The following is a 20216-nucleotide window of genomic DNA, read 5'->3' on the forward strand; positions in this document are numbered from 1 at the left end:
AGCGAAGAAGTGCAGATTATAACTGCAATTGTGGCTTCAGTGTATAAATGATGTAGAATTGAAATTATCACTCAACGTCCAGTCACTCAAGACATCCTGAATTAAATTCTACAAATGCTGTAAACAAAATATATGAGCTGTATAGTGCTTTATTCACCTTTAAACTTGGGGAAGGGCCAAAGGAGTGGAGTGTTTTGGATGTAATCCTGGAAAGTGGGGTCAGATCCCCACTTTCTCATAGCTTGTTTCTCTAGAATGGGGATCCCACTAACATGTCTCAGTAGGAACCAAACAAAAAGAGGAGAGACCGCACTGAGGTATTGAGGCCCACGCATGATGGAGGAAGCAGACAGGAACAGTCCTGACCACTGTAGGATCTCCCCCAAGTAGTTTGGATGTCTGCTGTATGCCCACAGTCCATGGCGAATAAATTTGCCCTGTAAGTACGTGTGATTAATGCCTTTGCTCTACAACATTAATAAAATATGTAAATGAATAAGCACTATGGTCAGGATTTCTTGAAGCAAAATTCCAGAATTTATAATTAAGAATAAGCTGTTTTCTTTATAGTAGTCTTTAACTACTATGTACTAGCATTAAAATACATACAATACAATGTAGTTATTGTGTAACTACATGTTCTGCAACATCCTCACAAGATTAACATTTGCTACTGTTACAAGTAGGGTTAGGGTTTAGATTAGGTTTAGGGGTAAGGTTGACATTGTAACTACAGATGTAATTAAATGCAGGTACTTTAAATGTAAGTACAATGCAACAAAACATATGTACATAAGTACATTACTAACCTTGTCTGTGTAAAGTTATATCAAATATTATAATTTCGTTGTCATGGCCACATACAAGTAAATTCTGTAATCTGGTAAACACAGTAACGTGGGTAAATCCCTGATTTTATCACTAAAATCATGTTAACGTGTAAAATATTTACGTCTTGTGGCTATACTTTTGAAACCGTGTGTATTTTAATGTTTAAAGACTGGTCCCTTTAACTTCCATTGTAAGTGCCTTACTGTAACCATGGTTGTTGCTTTTATTTTTTAAATAAATGAGGGATGAGTTTAATTATTTTTTGTGGTAATCAACATTATGCCACAAATGCTGTTAATTGAGCTTAACTTGAATGCAGAACATTCATTGAAAATATATAGCTGTCATTACATAAGTTATATTACAGTGCATTCAGAAAGTATTCAGACCCCTTCATTTTTTCATATTTTGTTATGTTGCAGCCTTATACTAAAATGCTTTATATAAAAAATTTTTCACATCAGTCTACACTCCATACCCCATAATGACAAAGCAAAAAACAGATTTTTGATAACTTTGCAAATTTATAAAAAAGAAAAAAATTAAAATATCACATTAACAAAAGTATTCAGACCCTTTGCTACGACACTTGAAATTTAGCTAGGGTGCATCACATTTCTCTGGATCATCTTTGAGATGTTTCTACACTTTGATTGGAGTCCAACAGTGATTGGACATGATTTAGAAAGGCACACACCTGTCTATAAAAGGTCTCACAGCTGAAAATGCATATCAGAGCAAAAACCAAGCCATGAGGTCAAAGGAACTGCCTGCAGAGCTCAGAGACAGGATTGTGTCGAGGCACAGATCTGGGGAAGGCTACAAAAATGTTTTGGCTGCACTGAAGGTTCCCAAGAGCACAGTGGCCTCCATAATTCTTAAATGGAAGAAGTTTGGAACAATCAGGACTCTTCCTAGAGCCTGCTGCCCGGCCATACTGAGTAATCGAAGGGCCTTGGTAAGAGAGGTGACCAAGAACCTGATGGTTGAACTCCAGAGAGCATGTGTGGAGATGGGAGAAACTTGCAGAAGGACAACCATCACTGCAACACTCCACAGATCTGGGCTTTATGGCAGAGTGAACAGACGGAAGCCTCTCCTCAGTGCAAGACACATAAAAAGCACCTTAATGACTCTCAAGACTTTGAGAAACAAGATTCTGTGGTCTGATGAATTGAAGATGGAACTGTTTGGCCTAAATCCTAAGCGTCATGTCTGGAGGGAACCAGGCACCGCTCATCACCTGCACAATACCATCCAAACAGTGAAGCATGGTGATGGTTGCATAATGCTGTGGGGGTGTTTTTCAACAGCAGAGACTGGGGAACTGGTCAGAGTTTAAGGAAAGCTGAACGCAGCAAAATACAGAGATATCCTTAACGAAAACCTGGTCCAGAGCGCTCAGGACCTCAGACTGGGCCGATGGTTCACCTTCCAACAGGACAATGACCCTAAGCACACAGCCAAGACAACGCAAGAGTGGCTTAGGGACAAATCTGTGACTGTTCTTGAGTGGCCCAGCCAGTGCCCGGACTTGAACCCAATCGAACATCTCTGGAGAGACCTGAAAATGGCTGTCCACCAATGGTCCCCATCCAACCTGACAGAGCTTGAGAGGATCTGCAGAGAAGAATGGCAAAAAATCCCCAAATCCAGGTGTGCAAAGCTTGTCGCATCATACCCAAAAAGACTTGAGACTGTAATCACTGTCAAAGGTGCTTCAACTGAGTACTGAGTTAAGAGTCTGAATACTTACGTATGTCAATGTGATATTTCAGTTTTGTATTTTTAATAAAATTGCAAAGTTGTCAAAAATCAGTTTTTTGCTTTGTCATTGTGTGGTATGGAGTGTAGATTGATGTGAATAAATAATTTAAATCATTTTAGCATAAGGCTGCAACATAACAAAATGTGAAATAAATTAAGAGGTCTGAATAATTTCTGAATGCACTGTACTTTGATAAGCACAAAAAACTTTCAGGAATTATAAATAGGAAACTACTTGTCTCTCAGTAAAGCTTATGACAAAAATGTTTTTATGCACTACTAGACAATAAACTTAATACACTGAATCTTCAAAGCAACTCTGTGAATATACATACAGTATATCCATTGCTACAAAACTGGATTTCTTATTTGTCCATGGAGGGGAAAAAGCATTTTACAACCTACTATTATCAATGTAGGTTATTACTCACAGTGTTATCTGGATCACTCTTAAAGTTCCACTTCTGCTGGTCTGCGATGGCCTGTGTAGCAAAGCCAAGACCCCATATTCCCCACCCGATATAGTCACGTGGGCCTAAGGGCTCATCTCTTCTCTCACTGTTTAGAATTAGGGTGGGCAAGAGGGTAACAAACACCCACAAAGCTAGAAAGAAATAGAAACAAACTTTATTGTGATATGTGATACGGGGGGGGGGTTTGGGAACTTGCCAGTGGGGGTTTTCTTTTGAATTAAAGGGATAGTTCACCCAAAAATGAGCAGATGTGTTTGATTTTCTTTCTTCTGCTGAACACAAACAAAGATTTTTAGAATAATATATCAAGACCTTGAGGATAAAGATCCACACAATGCAAGTGAATGGTGGCCAGAACTTTAAAGGTCCAAAAAGCACATAAAGGCACCATAAAAGTAATCCATATGACTCCAGTGGTTAAATCTTTAGAAATGATATGATAAGTGTGGGTGAGAAACAGATTAATATTTAAGTACTTTTTTACTATAAATTCTCCTCTTTGCCCAGTAGGTGGCGATACGCACAAATAATGTGAAATGGCAAAAGAAGAAGAAAGTGGAGATTTATAGTAAAAAGGACTTAAATATTGATCTGTTTCTCCCCCACACCTAACAGTGGGGGGGACAGACATTTCTCTACTGAAGACATGAGGTGTGTCCCAAACCACACACTTTTGCACTATTCTACGCCATTTTGTAGTGTAATAAGTGTGAGTAGTATGTTAACACTGAAAATGCAGCAAAAAGAAGTGTACTTTAAGTACCCGGATGATGCACTTTTATAAGTGTAGAATGTTGGACACTTTATGCATTTAACACACACGGCTTGCCATACATAGCGGAAGGGGCGGAGTCACCTGGCTGCGCTGCTGGTCTCACAAAACTAAAATAATGAAGAAAGTAGCAACTAACGAAACTTCAATGGATACAGCATCTTACAAATATTAGTTGAATGCTTTACCATCACCCCAAGCTGTGTGAATATGTATGTTGTTTAAGAAGTGTTGAACTGAGGTTGGCTAACGCGCTAAAGCTAGCTGCAACACTTCACGTGTGCTTGAAACGTCACTACCATCAGCTGTTAAATGGCGAATGCTTTTGTGTAATAAAAAAGTGTTAAGTGTTCCATTTGGGACAATAATACACTTTGAAAATTCATACACTATATGGCTGAGTGCATAGTATATTTTGTAAGTGCATATTGTATAGTGTGTCGTTTCAGACACAGCTATGGATTTAATCACTGGAGTCTTATGGATTACTTTTATGCTGCCTTTATATGCTTTTTGGACCTTCAAAGTTCTGGCCAAAATTCACTTGCATTATATGGACCTACAGAGCTGAGATATACTTCTAAAAATCTTAATTTGTGTTCTGCAGTAGAAAGTAAGTCATACACATCTGGGATGACATGAGGGTGAGTAAATGATGAGAGAATTTTCACTTTTGGGTGAACTATCCCTTTAGGCTTTTCTTACCCCATTGGCAAATAGTTTTGTCTTGTTTTAAGCATAATTTTGTTAGAGTTCTCTGAAAACAATATCAAAACTTAATATCTTATGTAATTTTGCTTCTTATGTATCTTGTTTAAAAGATGTTTACATATTTCTTACTGGAAAATGATACAAAATTTTAGTTAAATGCATGAGGACACTTGCATATGACCTACAGAAACTCTCTGCAGTCATCAATTAACTGCAAAACAGAAACGATGGAAATAATCAATAGATGTGCAGCTAAAATACCTTGCATGGTCCAGTAGACAAAGAATGTCCCCGGGCTGTCTCTGACATTGTTAAACCTCCGGTCTTGTCCTTCCTTCAGGATTCTGAGAAAAAGAAATGTCCCGAGTCTGCAGGACAAGGCCTGTCTGTCAATTATTGACTTATTAACCAGACCTTAATGACATACATTAATACAACATGAAGCTGGGCTGACTGCACATTCATCAACTCTGTGTCAAGCAACAAAACAATCAATCTGTCTGTCTGTCTATCTGTCTATCTATCTTACCTCAGTCCCCAGGCAGTGACAAGTCCAGTTTGTACATTCTGCCTAAGGTGTCCATTTCCGCCCCATACACGACTCAGATGAGCCAGCAATATAAAGGTACCAGATCCTACAGAACAGAGAAATTAATATTTAGTTAAACTGATAAGGTATCCTTTATCCTGCAATATATGGGCAGAACAGTCATTCCTGTTTCCGTCCATTTGAAAAGTGAGGCGTGTTCACTGAATATTTTACCAATGATCTTAAGAGGCATTTGGTACCAAAGTTCAAGGATTCTCAAGAGCGCACTCATCAAGGAAAGGCTAGAGCGCTTAGGGAGTTTGAAAGGCTGAAATGATTTGATAATATTTGGACTCCATTGAAAAGAAATGCAAATTGAATGTTGAAAGGTAAGTAGAAGCTTTGCTTAATTTTATAGGTAGGTTACAATATAAGGATCTGCAATACATGGATAAATAAAATATCCTGATATTGGTAAGGTACTGGGTTAAGAGCACTTTCGATATGTCATTAAGTAATATAACTGTTAAAACTATTAATATGTACAGTATACTGTTAATATATAACCTCATAAATGAAAGTTCCTTCATATTGAAAGATTTGTTTGATACCTACTGTATTTGAAATATCCCTACAGAACTTGAAACAAAGTTAATACCACATACAAATGTGTAATTTAACAGAAAATGTATCATTGATTTTCTAGGTATATGCATACGTTTTGATTAAAAAAATAAAATAAAATAAAAATCATTAAAAGAGCATGACATTTTTGAACAAGTAGTTTATGAAAGATTGAATTCGAGTATTCTGAAAAGTCCCGCCTCTTGCGGCAGGATTGACAGTGACTTATCCACAACTCGGCCAATCAGACGACGTCTACAATGTAGAGCCATTGATCTGATTGGTCAAGAGGCGGGACTTGTCGGAATACGGGTAGGAGATAACACGACATGCATTAAGCTGCTGTGGGCGGAGAAGTACTTATGGTCGTTTCACAACACATTCATAATAATTTAGATAACTGCCGTCTCATAATGTCCTTAAAATTGAAATGAAACAACCAACAAGTTGAAATTAATGAAGCCATTGAAACATCCTTTAAGGCGAAATACTAGTTATTTGGATGCTTACGAATAGCGACGACAAAGCCGACGACAGCAACAAAGACCAAATCAATATAGTTATGAGTCACAGCATAATTAACAATTTATGATTACGACTTTCGGATAAATCATTTACCTGCCAAATCGTAAAACTTTTCCGTTTTGAGCGCAGACGCTACTGCCCATCCGACCCACTGAATGCCCAGATCAGTGGCTGCACACTTGGCCAACGTGCTTCCCATGATCATATCCAGCATGTCCTGAAGCACCAGTGTTACAAACTTGACTTCAATCATAAGACCCTACAGAGAAAATGAGCAGAGCAAAGTTCAAAACGTACACACTGGTGGGGAGGAGTGGCTAATGCTTGTTATGTATGTGCTGTGACTCTTGGGAAGTGTAGTTTGAAATATCTTGTATCACTGTTTTTATATACTACATGCTGAATAGAATAGAATAGAATTATTCATATTGTATTGATCATAGAATAGTCACACACATTCTAATTCCACTAATGTTAAGCAGAATTGAATGTAATAGTTACAAACATTCCACTAAGGTATACAGAATAGAATAGTCACAAGCATTCTAATTCCATTCAGGTATATAATATAGAATAAAATAGAATAGTCACAAGCATTTTAGTCCTACTCAGGTATAGATTAGAATAAAATGGAATAGAGTAGAATAGAATCATTGATATTTTATTGATCTGATCCAGAATAGGATAAAATAGTCACACACATTCTAATTCTACTGATGTTCTCTAAAATAGAATAGTCGCAAGCATTCTAATTCTACTAAGGTATATAGAATAGAATAAAACAGAATAGTCACAAGCATTTTAATTTAACTAATATGATCCAGAATAGAATAGAAGCATTCAAATATTACTAATGTGATATAGAATAGTCACAAAAATTCTAATTCCACTAATGTGATTCTGAATGGAATAGAATATAAAATAATCCTTCAAATTTCATTGATTTTAAAAATTAAGTCAAATTACAAGACACCTTTCCAAAAGAATTCCAATTATGTTCAACGTTTTCCACATGGTCTTCATTTATGCTTTGACAAATGAACCCCTTATTATTGAGCTCTGCACAGCAAGTAACCATTTACAATGAAATATGACTCAGGAGCCAACCGCAGTGCTCAAGTCATGACCTGGAAAGATAAGAGGTTTATCACTAATGACTTTTAGAAGAAGACTGGAGAAGGTGTGTTAGGGCTCAAACAAAAGGCATAGTTGAAGATACCAAGTGAACCATCATTTGCTCTAGAAACATTCTTTTATTCTCCAGGATCAGCCAAATAATTTAAGTGTCTATCGAAAATTAGAGAAGAACACAATTGAAGAGGATGGCAGAGAGCAAGACAAGCATCAACTCAAAGGGAGGGGCCAATGTGTTCACTAAACAGGTCCAGAAAAAAATCAACAGAGCGCAGGAGAAGGTGCGTAGCCTGGACGCATGAAACACAAATGTCAAGAACACCAATGTTATTTCCACAATACTGTCAGTCTCAATTAAAGGGATGGTTCGCCCAAAAATGAAATTATCATTTACTCACCCTCATCTTGATTCAGACCTGTATTATTTACTTTCTTCCATGGAATGCAAAAGGAGATGTTATGCAGAAGGTTAGCCTCAGTCACCATTCACTTTCATTATATCTTTTTCCACACAATGGAAGAGAATGGTGACCGAGGCTAACATTCTGTCTAACATCTCTGTTTGTGTTCCATGGACAAAAGAAAGTGATTAAAAAAGTGAGTAAATAGCAACAGATTTCATTTTGGTGTGAACTATCCCTTTAAGGTGTGCTGTTTGAGAGTGCAGAATCTTTATTGTCCTTTTGATTCAATAAACAATCACTATAACAGTCACATTACCATTTATCTATTTTATAAGGTGGGAGTGAAGATCCATTGATATTAGCCAATGCAAACATGTAGCCTCCCTCTTTGGTTAACTGTCTCTTTTATTTCTTTATTTCTTTATTTTTTCATTTGTTTACTAAGGCGGACCAAGTAACTAATTATTTTGCTGCTTTCACTTCCTTTTAAAAATGCAGTCCGATTAACCGCTTCAGATTTGGACAATTAGGCTAAATATTACCAGTTTGTCCCTCGATATTGACAATTGGACAGGTTGGCTTAATAATTGGTTTAATGCAATTGGCAGACACTTTAATCCAAATTGACTTACTGCATATTCAAAATAGGCCTATACATTTTAGGTAATTCTAAGTGTAAAGATGGTAGATGCCAGTGGAAATAGCAAAAAAAACAGCTTCTTGTTTGCTCTAAGTGAAAACAGATTCCATTCACATAAAGTGTAAATAGAAGTAATATTCTTTTTGTTCTGAGAGTAAATTGTCTGAGCAATAGCCAATAAGCTTGGCTGTTTGAACTTAGTGTAAATAGACACTACCAACATTTGAACAGTTGTGTGCTTCCTAGGAATCAAACCCTTGACCTTGGTGTTGCCAACACCACTGTCAGTTGATCTGCAGGAACCTACTGGCTGGTGAACATGATGGATTTTATTTAGTATCTGAAACTTTGTAAGGAAGCTCTTTTTTGCCAGTGAGTGCTTATGAATTATTTAAGGGTCATGTGTAATACCCATCAAATGTGAATATTGCAGTGCTATCAGTGTACATTGAGAATATCCTTGTCATGGCTGACAGGTGTGTGTAGGGATGCTGTAATATCTTATGCGTTTTGCAGGTGTTGCAGAAGCTTGGTAAGTCAGATGAGACCAAAGATGAGCTCTTTGAGCAGTGTGTGATAAACCTCCAAGACCAGCAGGTAAACTAAATCTACCATGGTAAACAAAGTAACATATTAAGATTCAAATAAATGAATTACATTCATAATACATCTTAGTGCAGTGACATGACTCCACACCTTTGTAGAACGATGCATACAGAATACACAAGGACCTGAAAGCGTATCTGAACGCTGTCAGAGGTTTGTTATTTACATTTATATCCATTCTTATGCAAAAGCTACTAGGAAATCGGCATTCTTATAAAGGATTACTGGCATATTTTATTGAAATTGTGTACGCACAAGTTAACACTCAACTAAATTCTTTTATGTTTAACAGTAATGAGGGATGCCTCAAGTCGGCTGTTTCATTCACTCAATGAAGTTTATGACCCTGAGTGGGACGGTGCAGAGGATCTTGTGGCAGTTGTGGAGGTACGACCAGGGCAGTCTGTATGATACTAATGTACAGTGGCCCCAAAAAGTATTTGGACATTGAAGCCACACTTAAAAGTGTCATTGCATTAGATAACAAAATATCAAAGCAACTGGCATCTGTTAAATGACTGATTGACCTATACTGATTTTTACACATACTTTTAACCTTTAAAAGCATACCTCAGGGATTTAGTGACCTGGGACCTCATTCCACCACCTGTACCTCATCCATTTTATGGAGTTGTGCCCACACCTCTTTAGTATTCCTCCATATCTCTCATTGTGTAAAAAAAAAAAATAAAAAAATAAAATATATATATATATATATATATATATATGATTTTTTTTATTTTTTTTTTTATGGTTAAAGTACCAAAAGTGTATAGGGTCAATAGAGACCCTAGGTATGTACGTGTACCATTTTTTTCTGCACTTCCATAAATTATATTTTTATGATTATTTTTTATCTATATAAGTTTACTATCACAGGATATCTATTTCTTAGTTTATTACAAGAGTAATGCGTACTATATCCATACAAAAAAATACTATATCATGTTGATTTTCTGTGCAACAATGAATTATCAACAATGGTGAATTATCAGTATTCCAAAAGCATGTACACATTCATATTATACAGTACACGTTATTTCTTGTCACCACGTTACTCAAGGTGGCACTGTTGTTTCAGTGATTGACTTGATTTACATTTGACATTTCTATTTTGTGAAGAAACAACGTGGAAGTAAACTATAGCAAGTACTACACATGAACAGTAGGGTAGTAACAGTCCATCGATCTGGATCGATGCATCGATCCAATGACTGACGATCCAATGTTATCGATACATTAAGTAAATATCAATTTAGACATTTTTTCAAGATGTGCCTTTATTTTAATACTTTCATGTCAGCCACGTCTGTACGTATTTCCGTCAGGCGATGAACCAAACTTATTACATTCATTTCACTTTATGAGCGTTAAATATGCTTTTCATGTGGGACACGGATGTGCGCGGGGTCTTTGAAGCCAAATTTTGCTCTGCTGTCCGTGCATGCGCATCATCCGGGCTTCCAACAAAATGCCAGCTCCATTGACAGGATCGGTGCAAGTGCATCAACCGGGCTCTCCTTAAAATGTGAGCGCTCGTGACAAACGCAGAGCGGCCCACGTGCACGATTAATTCGGGCTTCCATCGATATAGTTGCGCATGCGACCCATTTGAATTTTACATGAGAATTTGCTATTTTAAAGTACCATGGAAAAGTTCAACCATGTGAAACATCTTGACAACTCCGACATTCTGCTCGGCTCCAGCATCATTTATAAGACTTTACGCATCTACACATCAACACCCTTACTAACATTAATCCCAGTTAACTGTAACAGAATTTTTCATTACAACTGTGGAAGTTGTAGCCAAGAAAACCACGGATAGCACAGATAGTTGGAAACAAGTCGTGGGTATGTAAGTATTTTGAATTGGACTAAACTGGAAAATTAGCGGTCATCAAACGAGTGATGATCACTTACAGAGACTTTATTTTTTATATTATCTTTATAATTTTCAACATCTGAAGTACCTTATTTTGTTGTGGATGTCCCAATGTGGATACAGAGAGCTGAATAAAATAATCAAATTATATTTTGGTTGCATTCGTGGGCAAAAAATATTTGTGTAACTAGGCACATAATATCGATCGCAGGCCCCTTAATCGAATCAGATCGTGGCGGACTTAAGTATCTGCAAATATCGGGGTGGAGTTGGGAGAGCACATGGCAAACGTAAACATTAGCCTAAGCCATGTGCTCATACATTAAACAAACCCACACAGATGGAAAAACTGACAAAGACAGAAGGGCCGACAGAGAAGGATCATGACAGAAATATCACATTTTGGAATCATAACTCAAATATATACGTTCTTTAAACTTTAGCTTCGAGTACCACTAACTCTTTTGTCAAGTATAAAATTGTGGCTGTGTGGAATACCCATAAGCCCTTGAATAATTTATGTATGTTTGGACAAAACAAGGGAACTTATGTTGAAAAATAATAGTTATTTATAAATGAATATAGTTTTAATTCTTATGACTATTGTTGTTGTTTCATTTATGCTGGTTGATAGTTGTGATTTATGTGAAGTCACCATTAGGGTGATTAGTGTTACCTCTGGTGAACTTGGAGCCTTTTAAATTTAAGTCATTTTTCTCTACTCAATTGTACTTTGCAAAAGTGCAGATTTATGTGTACTAATAAGTACTGAGGAGAATCTGGTGAGCCATACAACTAACTGAAATCCCAGTCATAATTTTCCTTATGCTATATATGGTGTGGTGGTGGTGTAGTGGGCTAAAGCACATAACTGATAATCAGAAGGTTATTGGTTCAATCCCCACAGCCACCACCATTGTGTTCTTGAACAAGGCACTTAACTCCAGGTTATTCCAGGGGGACTGTCCCTGTAATAATTGCACTGAAAGTTGCTCTGGATAAAATGTCTGCTAAATGCACAAATGTAAAATATAAGATGCACCATAGCTAGATATCTTTACTTTAAAAAATTAAGTGTACTTGAGCCAAATTAGTAAGTTTACTTAAAACAAGCGTGCAAACAGATTGAAAGTTTGAAAGCCAGAAGTTTACAAATACCTTTAGTCTTCATTTTGAACAGTATGTTGTTTTATAATAACCTAATAAACTTATTTTTGTGAAATGTTTTGATTGAAACGTGTTCTTGTGCTATATTTCTTCAAACTATACGCCACTTGCTTTGATTTTTGTTTTGCTATCTAATGCAAATACCGCACAATATCGACTTTACCTCTTTAACTCCTTATTGTATTAACACAAATTTGGTTCACCATGTTCCAAAGGGTGAAGATTTTCAATGGAATGACTATGAGTCCAAGCTGCAAGATCAGGCGTTACTCACCATGAATTCTTACATGAGCCAGTTTCCAGATGTCAGGGTAATGACAGCTGCCTCAAATACAGGCACATACACAAACTGTGCCCAAAAATTCCCAATTATATTTTTAATCTACATTTCATCTGTAAACTTTCTCCATGCTTCAGGAAAGAGTGGCCAAGCGAGGCAGGAAACTCGTAGACTATGATTCCACTCGCCACCACCTGACAGGACTGAAGAATGCCAAAAAGAGGGATGACATAAAAATAGGCAAGGTATTATATGACATATTTGACTTATTTACCATTTTTCTGCCTGAAACTGTAAACCAGTTTGTTTATAGCCTTAGACATAAGTTCCAATCTTCCAGTCATGTTGATTTGTTTCTAAACTATTACTATTCTTTTTTATGAACAATAATGAGGCATTTGAACATCTTGTTTGTTGTTTTAAATACAGGCATCTAGAGCTGGTTTTCGTTTCATATAAATGCATATAAAATGAATGGGACTTTCCTTTCCATTGCTGTTTTTCTAGGCAGAGGATGAGATGAATGCAGCCAAGATGATCTTTGAGGACATAAACAGGGAGCTGAAGGAGGAACTGCCAATTTTATTTGACAGGTGAACGCTTTCATTGTTTGCAAGCATACTTGAAACCCATCGACATTGCTATAATCATTTTTAAAGCTTTGTTTTTAGCTTCACATTTAGATCATTTTTTAGACACTATAAACTCTATTGGCTATTGACTATTGGCTCTTCTTGGAGAAAATATAATGGGCTCGTGCAGTGCACTGATGTATCTTGTTTAAATCTTTTTCTCGGTTTATTAGTATTACATAGCAAGTTAAGCTTTATTACATTTCCAAAGTTTAATATTAACATTAATCACTAACTTTATAAAAATAGTATAGGATATATAAAGTTACTAAAAGAAGACATAAAAAGATAAAGTTAGTAATTAGTTTTAGATTTTTAGGTTGTTTCATATTTTTAGGGCTGTTATTTGCGCAGAGAAACTAAATTCACATTTTTACCTTAAACATTTTCTAAATTTGAATTAACTTCAATTTTTAAAGTCAGCAGATTTATATTTTATTTATTTTTTTCTCCCCTTTTTCTCCCCAATTTGGAATGCCCAATTCCCAATGCACTCAAAGTCCTCGTGGTGGCGTAGTGACTCAATCCGGGTGGTGGAGGACGAATCTCATTGTCTCCGCATCTGAGACCGTCAACCCGAGCATCTTATCACGTGGCTTGTTGAGTGTGTTACCGCGGAGACATAGCGCGTGTGGAGGCTTCACGCCATCCACCGCGGCATCCACGCATAACTCACCATGCGCCCCACCGAGAGTGAACCACATTATAGCGACCGCGAGGAGGTTACCCCATGTGACTGTACCCTCCCTAGCAACCGGGCCAATTTTGCTGCTTAGGAGACCTGGCTGGAGTCACTCAGCACACCCTGGATTTGAACTCGTGAACTCCAGGGGTGGTAGTCAGCGTATTTTCTCACTGAGCTACCCAAGCCCCAGCAGATTTTTTAAATTGACGTTATTTCCATAGTCCACAAGAGGGCGCATTGAATACATATAACCATACAGCACCGTGTTATATTATTGCAAAGAACATTCCTGGCAGTTAAAAAACATTCCATTTTAAACTAAAGTGCATAAAACAAATAAAGACAATTTTAGTCGGTTCATACTCTAAAATTTTAAGTCAAAAATAAAACGAGGGGGAAATGCTTCAATAGGCAGTTCTGTGTTAACATGGTGTTACACTTGCACTGGTGCCACAGTATATACTACCACAGACTCAAACTTCATAATAACAGTGATATACCACAGTGTTTTCATTAATTACAGCTGTATGTAGGGTAGAATTACTCCCAGATAGCAGTGGTATTCGGCTGAACTCGATGGTAAAGCGGCTCATGATCCCTGGTCAGGAACAGAACATGAGTATCTCGAGACACACATTTCCAACTTGAACTCCTTTACAGATAAACCCATTGCTTAATTTGAGAAATGCTAATAAGAGAGCAAGACGCAACGGCCAAAGACCTCTACTAATTTAAAGGGCTGTTAACACCGAACGCTTTTGCAACCATCCAGTTTAGTCATATTTTAGATGCCGTGTCAAGTTGAACAGAACTTTAAAACGTGTCCCGAGGCACCTGGTTTCTGTTAAACTGTATTTTGTCTGTCATCTAGCCTTTTTTAGCGCAAGAATGTGATCATCTGAAGTCGTCGCCAGTGCTTGGCACACATCCAGAATATTCTAATTTTAATTTGACGCCCTGATACTATTTTTTACAAACTGAAACTTGGACATTACAATATAATGCCAATGGATAGTTCATTTCATTGTCAATGTTCTCCAAACATTTCATTGAATTATTCTCTCACATTTTGTAGTCGCATTGGATGCTATGTCACAGTCTTCCAAGCCATTTCCAACCTAAGAGACATCTTCTACAAGGAAATGACCAGGGTAAAGTTGAAAATACTGCCAATGAAATATTTGGCTCTGTGAAAAAAATGTGGTTCCTAGTTGACAAGTGTCTTTTCCCTCCAAGAAAAATCAGGATCTACAGACTGTGATGAAAGAGCTGATGGCCCAGCATCCAGGCAAGAGCTTTGTGGTGAAGAACTTCAACCGGTATATGACTTTATAGTCTTTTTGCACGTTTAAAAGGTCAATATTTTCAATTTATTTAGTGTAACACAGTTAAAAAAGGAATTTCATGTTAAGTTTTTAATTATTAGTTAGTTATAATAACGACTGGTTAAAATCAATAGTATAAGGCTTTCATGAATTCTATTGCAAATAGTCACAAATTACTCTCCTTGTTTTCCCTTTAAGCTCAGGTTCACTGAAGAGAAGGTCACTTAGAGAAGCTTTGTCCCCGAAGTCACTTAAAAGCTTTTATGATTTCCACACAAGTTACAGCCCCAGGGGCTCTCTCAGGTAAGGTTATCAGAATGTTCTTCCTTTGCTTTATGGAAGTAAAAGTTAAGAACTCATGCCATCTGTTGGTGAATGTGCAGAATTCATATTACCAAAAGTATTGGGATTACTGTAATAATGGATTTTTTTTTCTCTTAAAAAATATCACTGAGCATTCTGAAATTATAAATTGGTGTAGTTTACTCCCTAAAGAGTGAATCAGTGTCCACCCACTTTTTCAGCCATTTTGGTTCCGGAAGTATTTTTCCCATTAATTTCTTCCATATGCATCTCATAAGATTTTCTAATTTAATAATTTTCATTCAGAAAAGAGTGCTAAACCATGAGTCAAACCAATTAGCTCTGAGGTGAATCACAATATTACAAACTTTAATTTGAAGTGTTTGAAAATCAGACAAAAGCAGAAAGGTAAGACTGTGGCTTTAATGAGTGAATGAACTACAATCCCATGAAGCACTGCGGATGACGTAATAGAATTAAAAACTATCTACTGTAAATTATTTAAAGTTGTTTATTCTAACTATATATACAATATATTTTAATTTTATTCAGACATATGCAAATATATATAAATAGATGGAGGTCACTCCAAAACTCTGTTGGTGTGCTTCGTTTGCCACAATTCTATGTTTGGTGGATCTTTTTCTTCAGGATCATTGGTAGTGTAGTCACCAGGAATTGCACTCTTAAACGTGATTTTTTAAAAATTTTATTTCAGTTGAAATAACACAAACTGATGGCTTCTACAGAAGCATTAACAACCTTTCTTTCACGGTTTATACGTTCTCGTAAAAAATAAATTAGACCTATGGGGGAAATTAATTTGACTTTCCGGAACCAGACTTTTGCGCTTTATAGAGATTGTAATTGCAACATTTCTGTCAACCCATGACAGAAGCACTTATAACTTCAAATGAGCATTCATCACAAATATTTGCTGCTACAGGAGAGACTGCTCTTCCAGTTTTAAGTCTGACAGACCAACATATGAGTCATACAGCCCTACACAGACCAGCCCCATCCACCCCCTACCCCATTATGAGAACGCCCCGGGTGCCAGGGATACAGAAGCCAGCTCTGTAAACACAGACCATCCTTCAGAGGATGTCATCCCTTCTCATGAGCCACAGGTGGATGACACCAGCTCCTCTGAAGATAAACCAGTAGAGGAGGAGAAGAAAGCCGAGAAGAGAGAGTCTTTACCCGCCTCAGATCAAGACAGACAGAGAGACAGCCCTGTGTCAAAACACGACTCATCTTCTGAGGACAAAAGTGATGAGAGTGAACTGCAACCAAACTCGAATCCCACCGAATGCGCCAAGATCAAAGCAACCACAGCCCCTGATGGCTCTCCAGAGCCTGAGAAGGTGGAGAACCCTAGGTCTTCTGGTGTGGAGAATGGCATAGCTCTTGACAGTCTGTTAGATGTGGAACAAACAGGAGCTTCTAGCAAAGTGAGTTCTGTGCAGGTTATGGTTCTTTCAGTTGCGTAAAAAAATGAATGCAAACAGAAAACTTCCTCACTTGTGTCATTATAGTCATTCCACATCACTGGCTATGTTTGGAATAGGATACTGACATACTATATCTTTAGTACATAGTGGCCTATGTGTATTATACTAGGGGTTGCACAGACTTGTCGTTTCTATTCGCTCCTTTGAGAACACAATTCGGTGACAGTTAGAAAAGCACTTCAAGCTGGAGTCCAATGGCCTGACAGAATACATCCCAATGGTCAAAATGAAGTCATTGCCCTTACTTAATTGAATTTAAGAAAGTTTTTACAAGCAATTTAATTTCGTTCTTTCACATTAAGCCATTTTCATTGAGCCAAAATAATTTTGTTAAATTAGGTCAAATCAATGTTCAATAGTAGTTTAAACTCAACTTTAATAGTGTTTAATTTCTAACGTTGGTCCAACTTTATACCAGGTGAGCAAGTGAAAGGACAGTGAAAGTGCTGCACTGTCAATTTAATAGCAACTGTTTGTGGTGCTAAGCAACACTCGATTCAAAATCACTTGAACCTGAAGGTCCATCCTCAACCTAAGCACAAGCGCCAATCTTCACCACAATGGTAACCCCCAAAACTCCAGCCGAACAGACACTCTTTTTAGATACCAATGTTACATAAAACAGAACATTAACCATTATCAATTCTCCTATTTTCACCTTGCTCAAAAATGCATAAAATAACACTTAATTTCAACATTTGCTCACCCCATCCAGTTCCATGCAAAGCATGCTGGAAAATGGAAATCCCATGCCTAGTTTCATCAATGCTACAAAAAGTTGTTATGTAGTCCCAATGGATTAAGTAAACTTACATTTTACAAATTTAATTGGATAGAACACAATGAAATCAAATTGTGACCAAAAAAAATAATAATAAAAAAAAAAAAAGATCTAGAATTGTGTTGCTGTAGTTCATTTTAATTAGTAAACTGAACAACCTGCAAAAATACTTTTTTTGAGTGGATTTTGAGTGTTTGCACATCTGATTTAGATGCTATTTGCTCCTACAAGAATGCGATTCGGTGACAGTTTAGAAAAGTGCTTCAGTTGCAGTGGTTTGGGGTTGGAATGACATAAAGACTAGTCAAATTCAACTCGACTAATGGGATCGACTAGTCGACTATTAAAAATCAGTATTTGTGCAACCCCTATACTATACTGTACATATACTGTATAGAGTATGCACATTTTTGTACTGTATCCCACAAATGCAATACGCTCAACTTTACCCTCCATTTCCAGGTTGACGGATGAAACGGAAGTAATTACAGCTATGATTTTTTACATCCCTATGGCTGGGTTCGGAATGGCATACTACCATACTACCCTGCCATATCTACAGTATATATGTCCGAAATAGTAGGAGCATTTTGGTAGTATGCTATTATGAAATCAGTCTTCGACTTATTATTTGATTGGACTGCCAAATGTTAAAGTATAAAAAATTGTATTGAATATTTTAAATTGAAATAAAAATGCAAAATATCCATACTTATTACCAAGATCATAACTGAGTGCCACTCACATGGAATGTGATGAAGCCATGTGACAACATTGTAGCATACTGAAGTTTGAAATGTTTGCATAACTGCCACTTGCTTAAGCTAGTATTCCATTCCGAACATAACCATTATATTCATTCCTTAAAGAAATTTAAAAATGTAACAACTTAAATGTAACTTAAAGAGTTGTAATTCACTTTTTGAACTTCTAGGCTGTTCACAAGGGCAACCATTCATCAGAAGAAGGGAAGGAGGACACCCCTAAATAGAAGACAAAAGGTCAGCACAATTTGAGACCAGCACATACTCATGTTTTAATCATGTGTCCATTATGAACAGATAAACTATATAATTTTTAATTTAATATTATATCTGTTTACAGGAAAGATGCAGAGTGTTTTGGCAATACACTGGAACCTGCAATCTGCCGATAAATGTATAACTTTCAAAATGCTGTATAACTGCACTCGTAATTTTTTCACCCCTATTTGTTTATCTGTAGAGAAAAATTCAGGTTCTTTTTAAAATTGTCATTTTTAATTCAATGTACAGTTTATTTGAGTTTATAATTGCTTTTCTGTCTTAATGTCACCTGATTTTCACCAGTGGTGGGGTTCTTATTTCAGTTTTTTAGCCTAATACTCTTCATTTGAGAGTCATTTATGCTTAATGTATTTAATAATTGACAAGATTGTCATGTAGCTATGCTGCAAACAAATAGAAACATTTAGAATGGAAATCATTATAATGACCCATCATTAAATTACTTTTAATAAAGGCTAATTTTTTATTGCATTTTTTTTCCATTCTTCACTATTTGATAATTAAACTAATGATCCAAGTCCTCGCTTCTGTATTTTTCATAGGTTGGTCCAGCGTGCTGGCAGGGTGGTGCGCTTGTTGTTTATTAACATTAGTAATTTAGTCTAATTAAACCATTGGTTGATCCGTCACGAGTGCGCGCAAGAGGAAACGCTCGTGAACGCGCACATGCTCTAGACCAGCATGCAGTTGTTTCATGGTGTTTCACTTCTTTAGTTTGAACGCACTCTCTGTTTTTCGTGATTTTGGGTGCGTTCGCAAGTTAAAAGTTTACGTTTTAAAAGAAGACGGGTCCTCGTCATCGACCTTTTTTAACTGAACTAAGTTTACCGCGACTTTTGCGCTCAAGCAGGTAAGTTTTTTTTGTTGTTTTTGTCTGGCTGAAAGTAGATATGACGGTTTCAAATGGCTGAACAGCTGGTAAAATGCTGAGTTTTAGAGTTATTTAAAGTGATCGTTCGCACCGTGAGAAAGGAGTTTAGATGTCCGAATATTATCGATCAAATCAGACGAATTCAAGAGGGATCAATTGTGTCCATTTTTGTCTGCGTCTACAAACAAACAGAGGTGTATTTACTTTAGTAGTGAGCGACGCAACACTCATTTACTGTAACCATAAAAGGTGTTTTTTATCATTTTATTTTTGGGCTTTTTCCAGCTTTATTTACAGGACAAAAAAGGGGAATGAGATCGGAACATGACCGAGTGCGGTAAAGTTATCTGTATCTTTGACATTCGTGTGATATTCGGAATAAAACCCATTCAGCACGATGCATTGTTCACATCAAGAAGACAAAACAACTGAGATATAAACAGATGTCCTTAGTATACCACAAGGCTTACATTTCAAAACGGGTATTTTAACCCACACCAATTTTATTAGCTCTATAAATCTATTAAACAATGCAAGCGTTTGAAGTTATGACGTCACACCAATTTTTAAATACTCAGAAAAATATCCTTTTTATGACACAAGACTTGGGGAATATATATTTGATATGTTTTATAACAAAAAATTGAAATCGAAATGAATTTTTTTCTAATTCTTTTAAACTCTATGACCGTTTGATCCAAATATGTCAAA

General features: G+C 36.7%; 2 protein-coding genes across 3 annotated transcripts; one reads left to right on the forward strand and one right to left on the reverse strand.

Moving 5' to 3' along the window:
• Positions 1 to 133: 133 nt before the first annotated feature.
• si:ch211-210c8.6 (uncharacterized) lies at positions 134 to 6551 on the reverse strand. Its single transcript, XM_051661741.1, has 5 exons — positions 6326 to 6551; positions 5084 to 5189; positions 4816 to 4922; positions 3030 to 3202; positions 134 to 437 (listed from the first exon to the last, which is right to left on the reverse strand). The coding sequence occupies exons 1-5, from the start codon at positions 6483 to 6485 to the stop codon at positions 150 to 152; spliced, it is 834 nt and encodes a 277-aa protein (XP_051517701.1). The 5' UTR covers positions 6486 to 6551; the 3' UTR covers positions 134 to 149.
• LOC127419908 (bridging integrator 2-like) lies at positions 5326 to 19105 on the forward strand. 2 transcript variants are annotated; one of them, XM_051661723.1, is made up of 14 exons: positions 5326 to 5472; positions 7497 to 7647; positions 8927 to 9007; positions 9115 to 9169; positions 9309 to 9403; positions 12284 to 12379; positions 12486 to 12593; positions 12856 to 12941; positions 14741 to 14816; positions 14902 to 14984; positions 15189 to 15293; positions 16240 to 16747; positions 18523 to 18589; positions 18693 to 19105. In XM_051661723.1, exons 2-13 carry the CDS (start codon positions 7555 to 7557, stop codon positions 18577 to 18579), a joined length of 1443 nt encoding a protein of 480 aa, XP_051517683.1. In that variant the 5' UTR covers positions 5326 to 5472; positions 7497 to 7554; the 3' UTR covers positions 18580 to 18589; positions 18693 to 19105. The 2 variants fall into 2 exon arrangements, with proteins under 2 accessions (XP_051517683.1, XP_051517684.1); XM_051661724.1 differs by having other exon boundaries at positions 14911 to 14984.
• The last annotated feature ends 1111 nt before the right edge of the window (positions 19106 to 20216 follow it).

Source organism: Myxocyprinus asiaticus, chromosome 29 (genome assembly GCF_019703515.2).
Source record: "Myxocyprinus asiaticus isolate MX2 ecotype Aquarium Trade chromosome 29, UBuf_Myxa_2, whole genome shotgun sequence".
Classification (NCBI taxonomy): Eukaryota; Metazoa; Chordata; class Actinopteri; order Cypriniformes; family Catostomidae; genus Myxocyprinus; species Myxocyprinus asiaticus.

Coding starts and splice junctions, on each gene's coding strand:
- si:ch211-210c8.6 (XM_051661741.1), bottom strand. CDS start 6,485: ATGATTGAAGTCAAGTTTGTAACACTGGTGCTTCAGGACATGCTGGAT. Junction 4,923..5,083: donor GTCACTGCCTGGGGACTGAG/GTAAGATAGATA, acceptor CTTGTCCTGCAG/ACTCGGGACATTTCTTTTTC. Junction 3,203..4,815: donor TGTCTACTGGACCATGCAAG/GTATTTTAGCTG, acceptor ATTTCTTTCTAG/CTTTGTGGGTGTTTGTTACC.
- LOC127419908 (XM_051661723.1), top strand. CDS start 7,555: ATGGCAGAGAGCAAGACAAGCATCAACTCAAAGGGAGGGGCCAATGTG. Junction 9,170..9,308: donor GTATCTGAACGCTGTCAGAG/GTTTGTTATTTA, acceptor TATGTTTAACAG/TAATGAGGGATGCCTCAAGT. Junction 15,294..16,239: donor AGCCCCAGGGGCTCTCTCAG/GTAAGGTTATCA, acceptor TTGCTGCTACAG/GAGAGACTGCTCTTCCAGTT.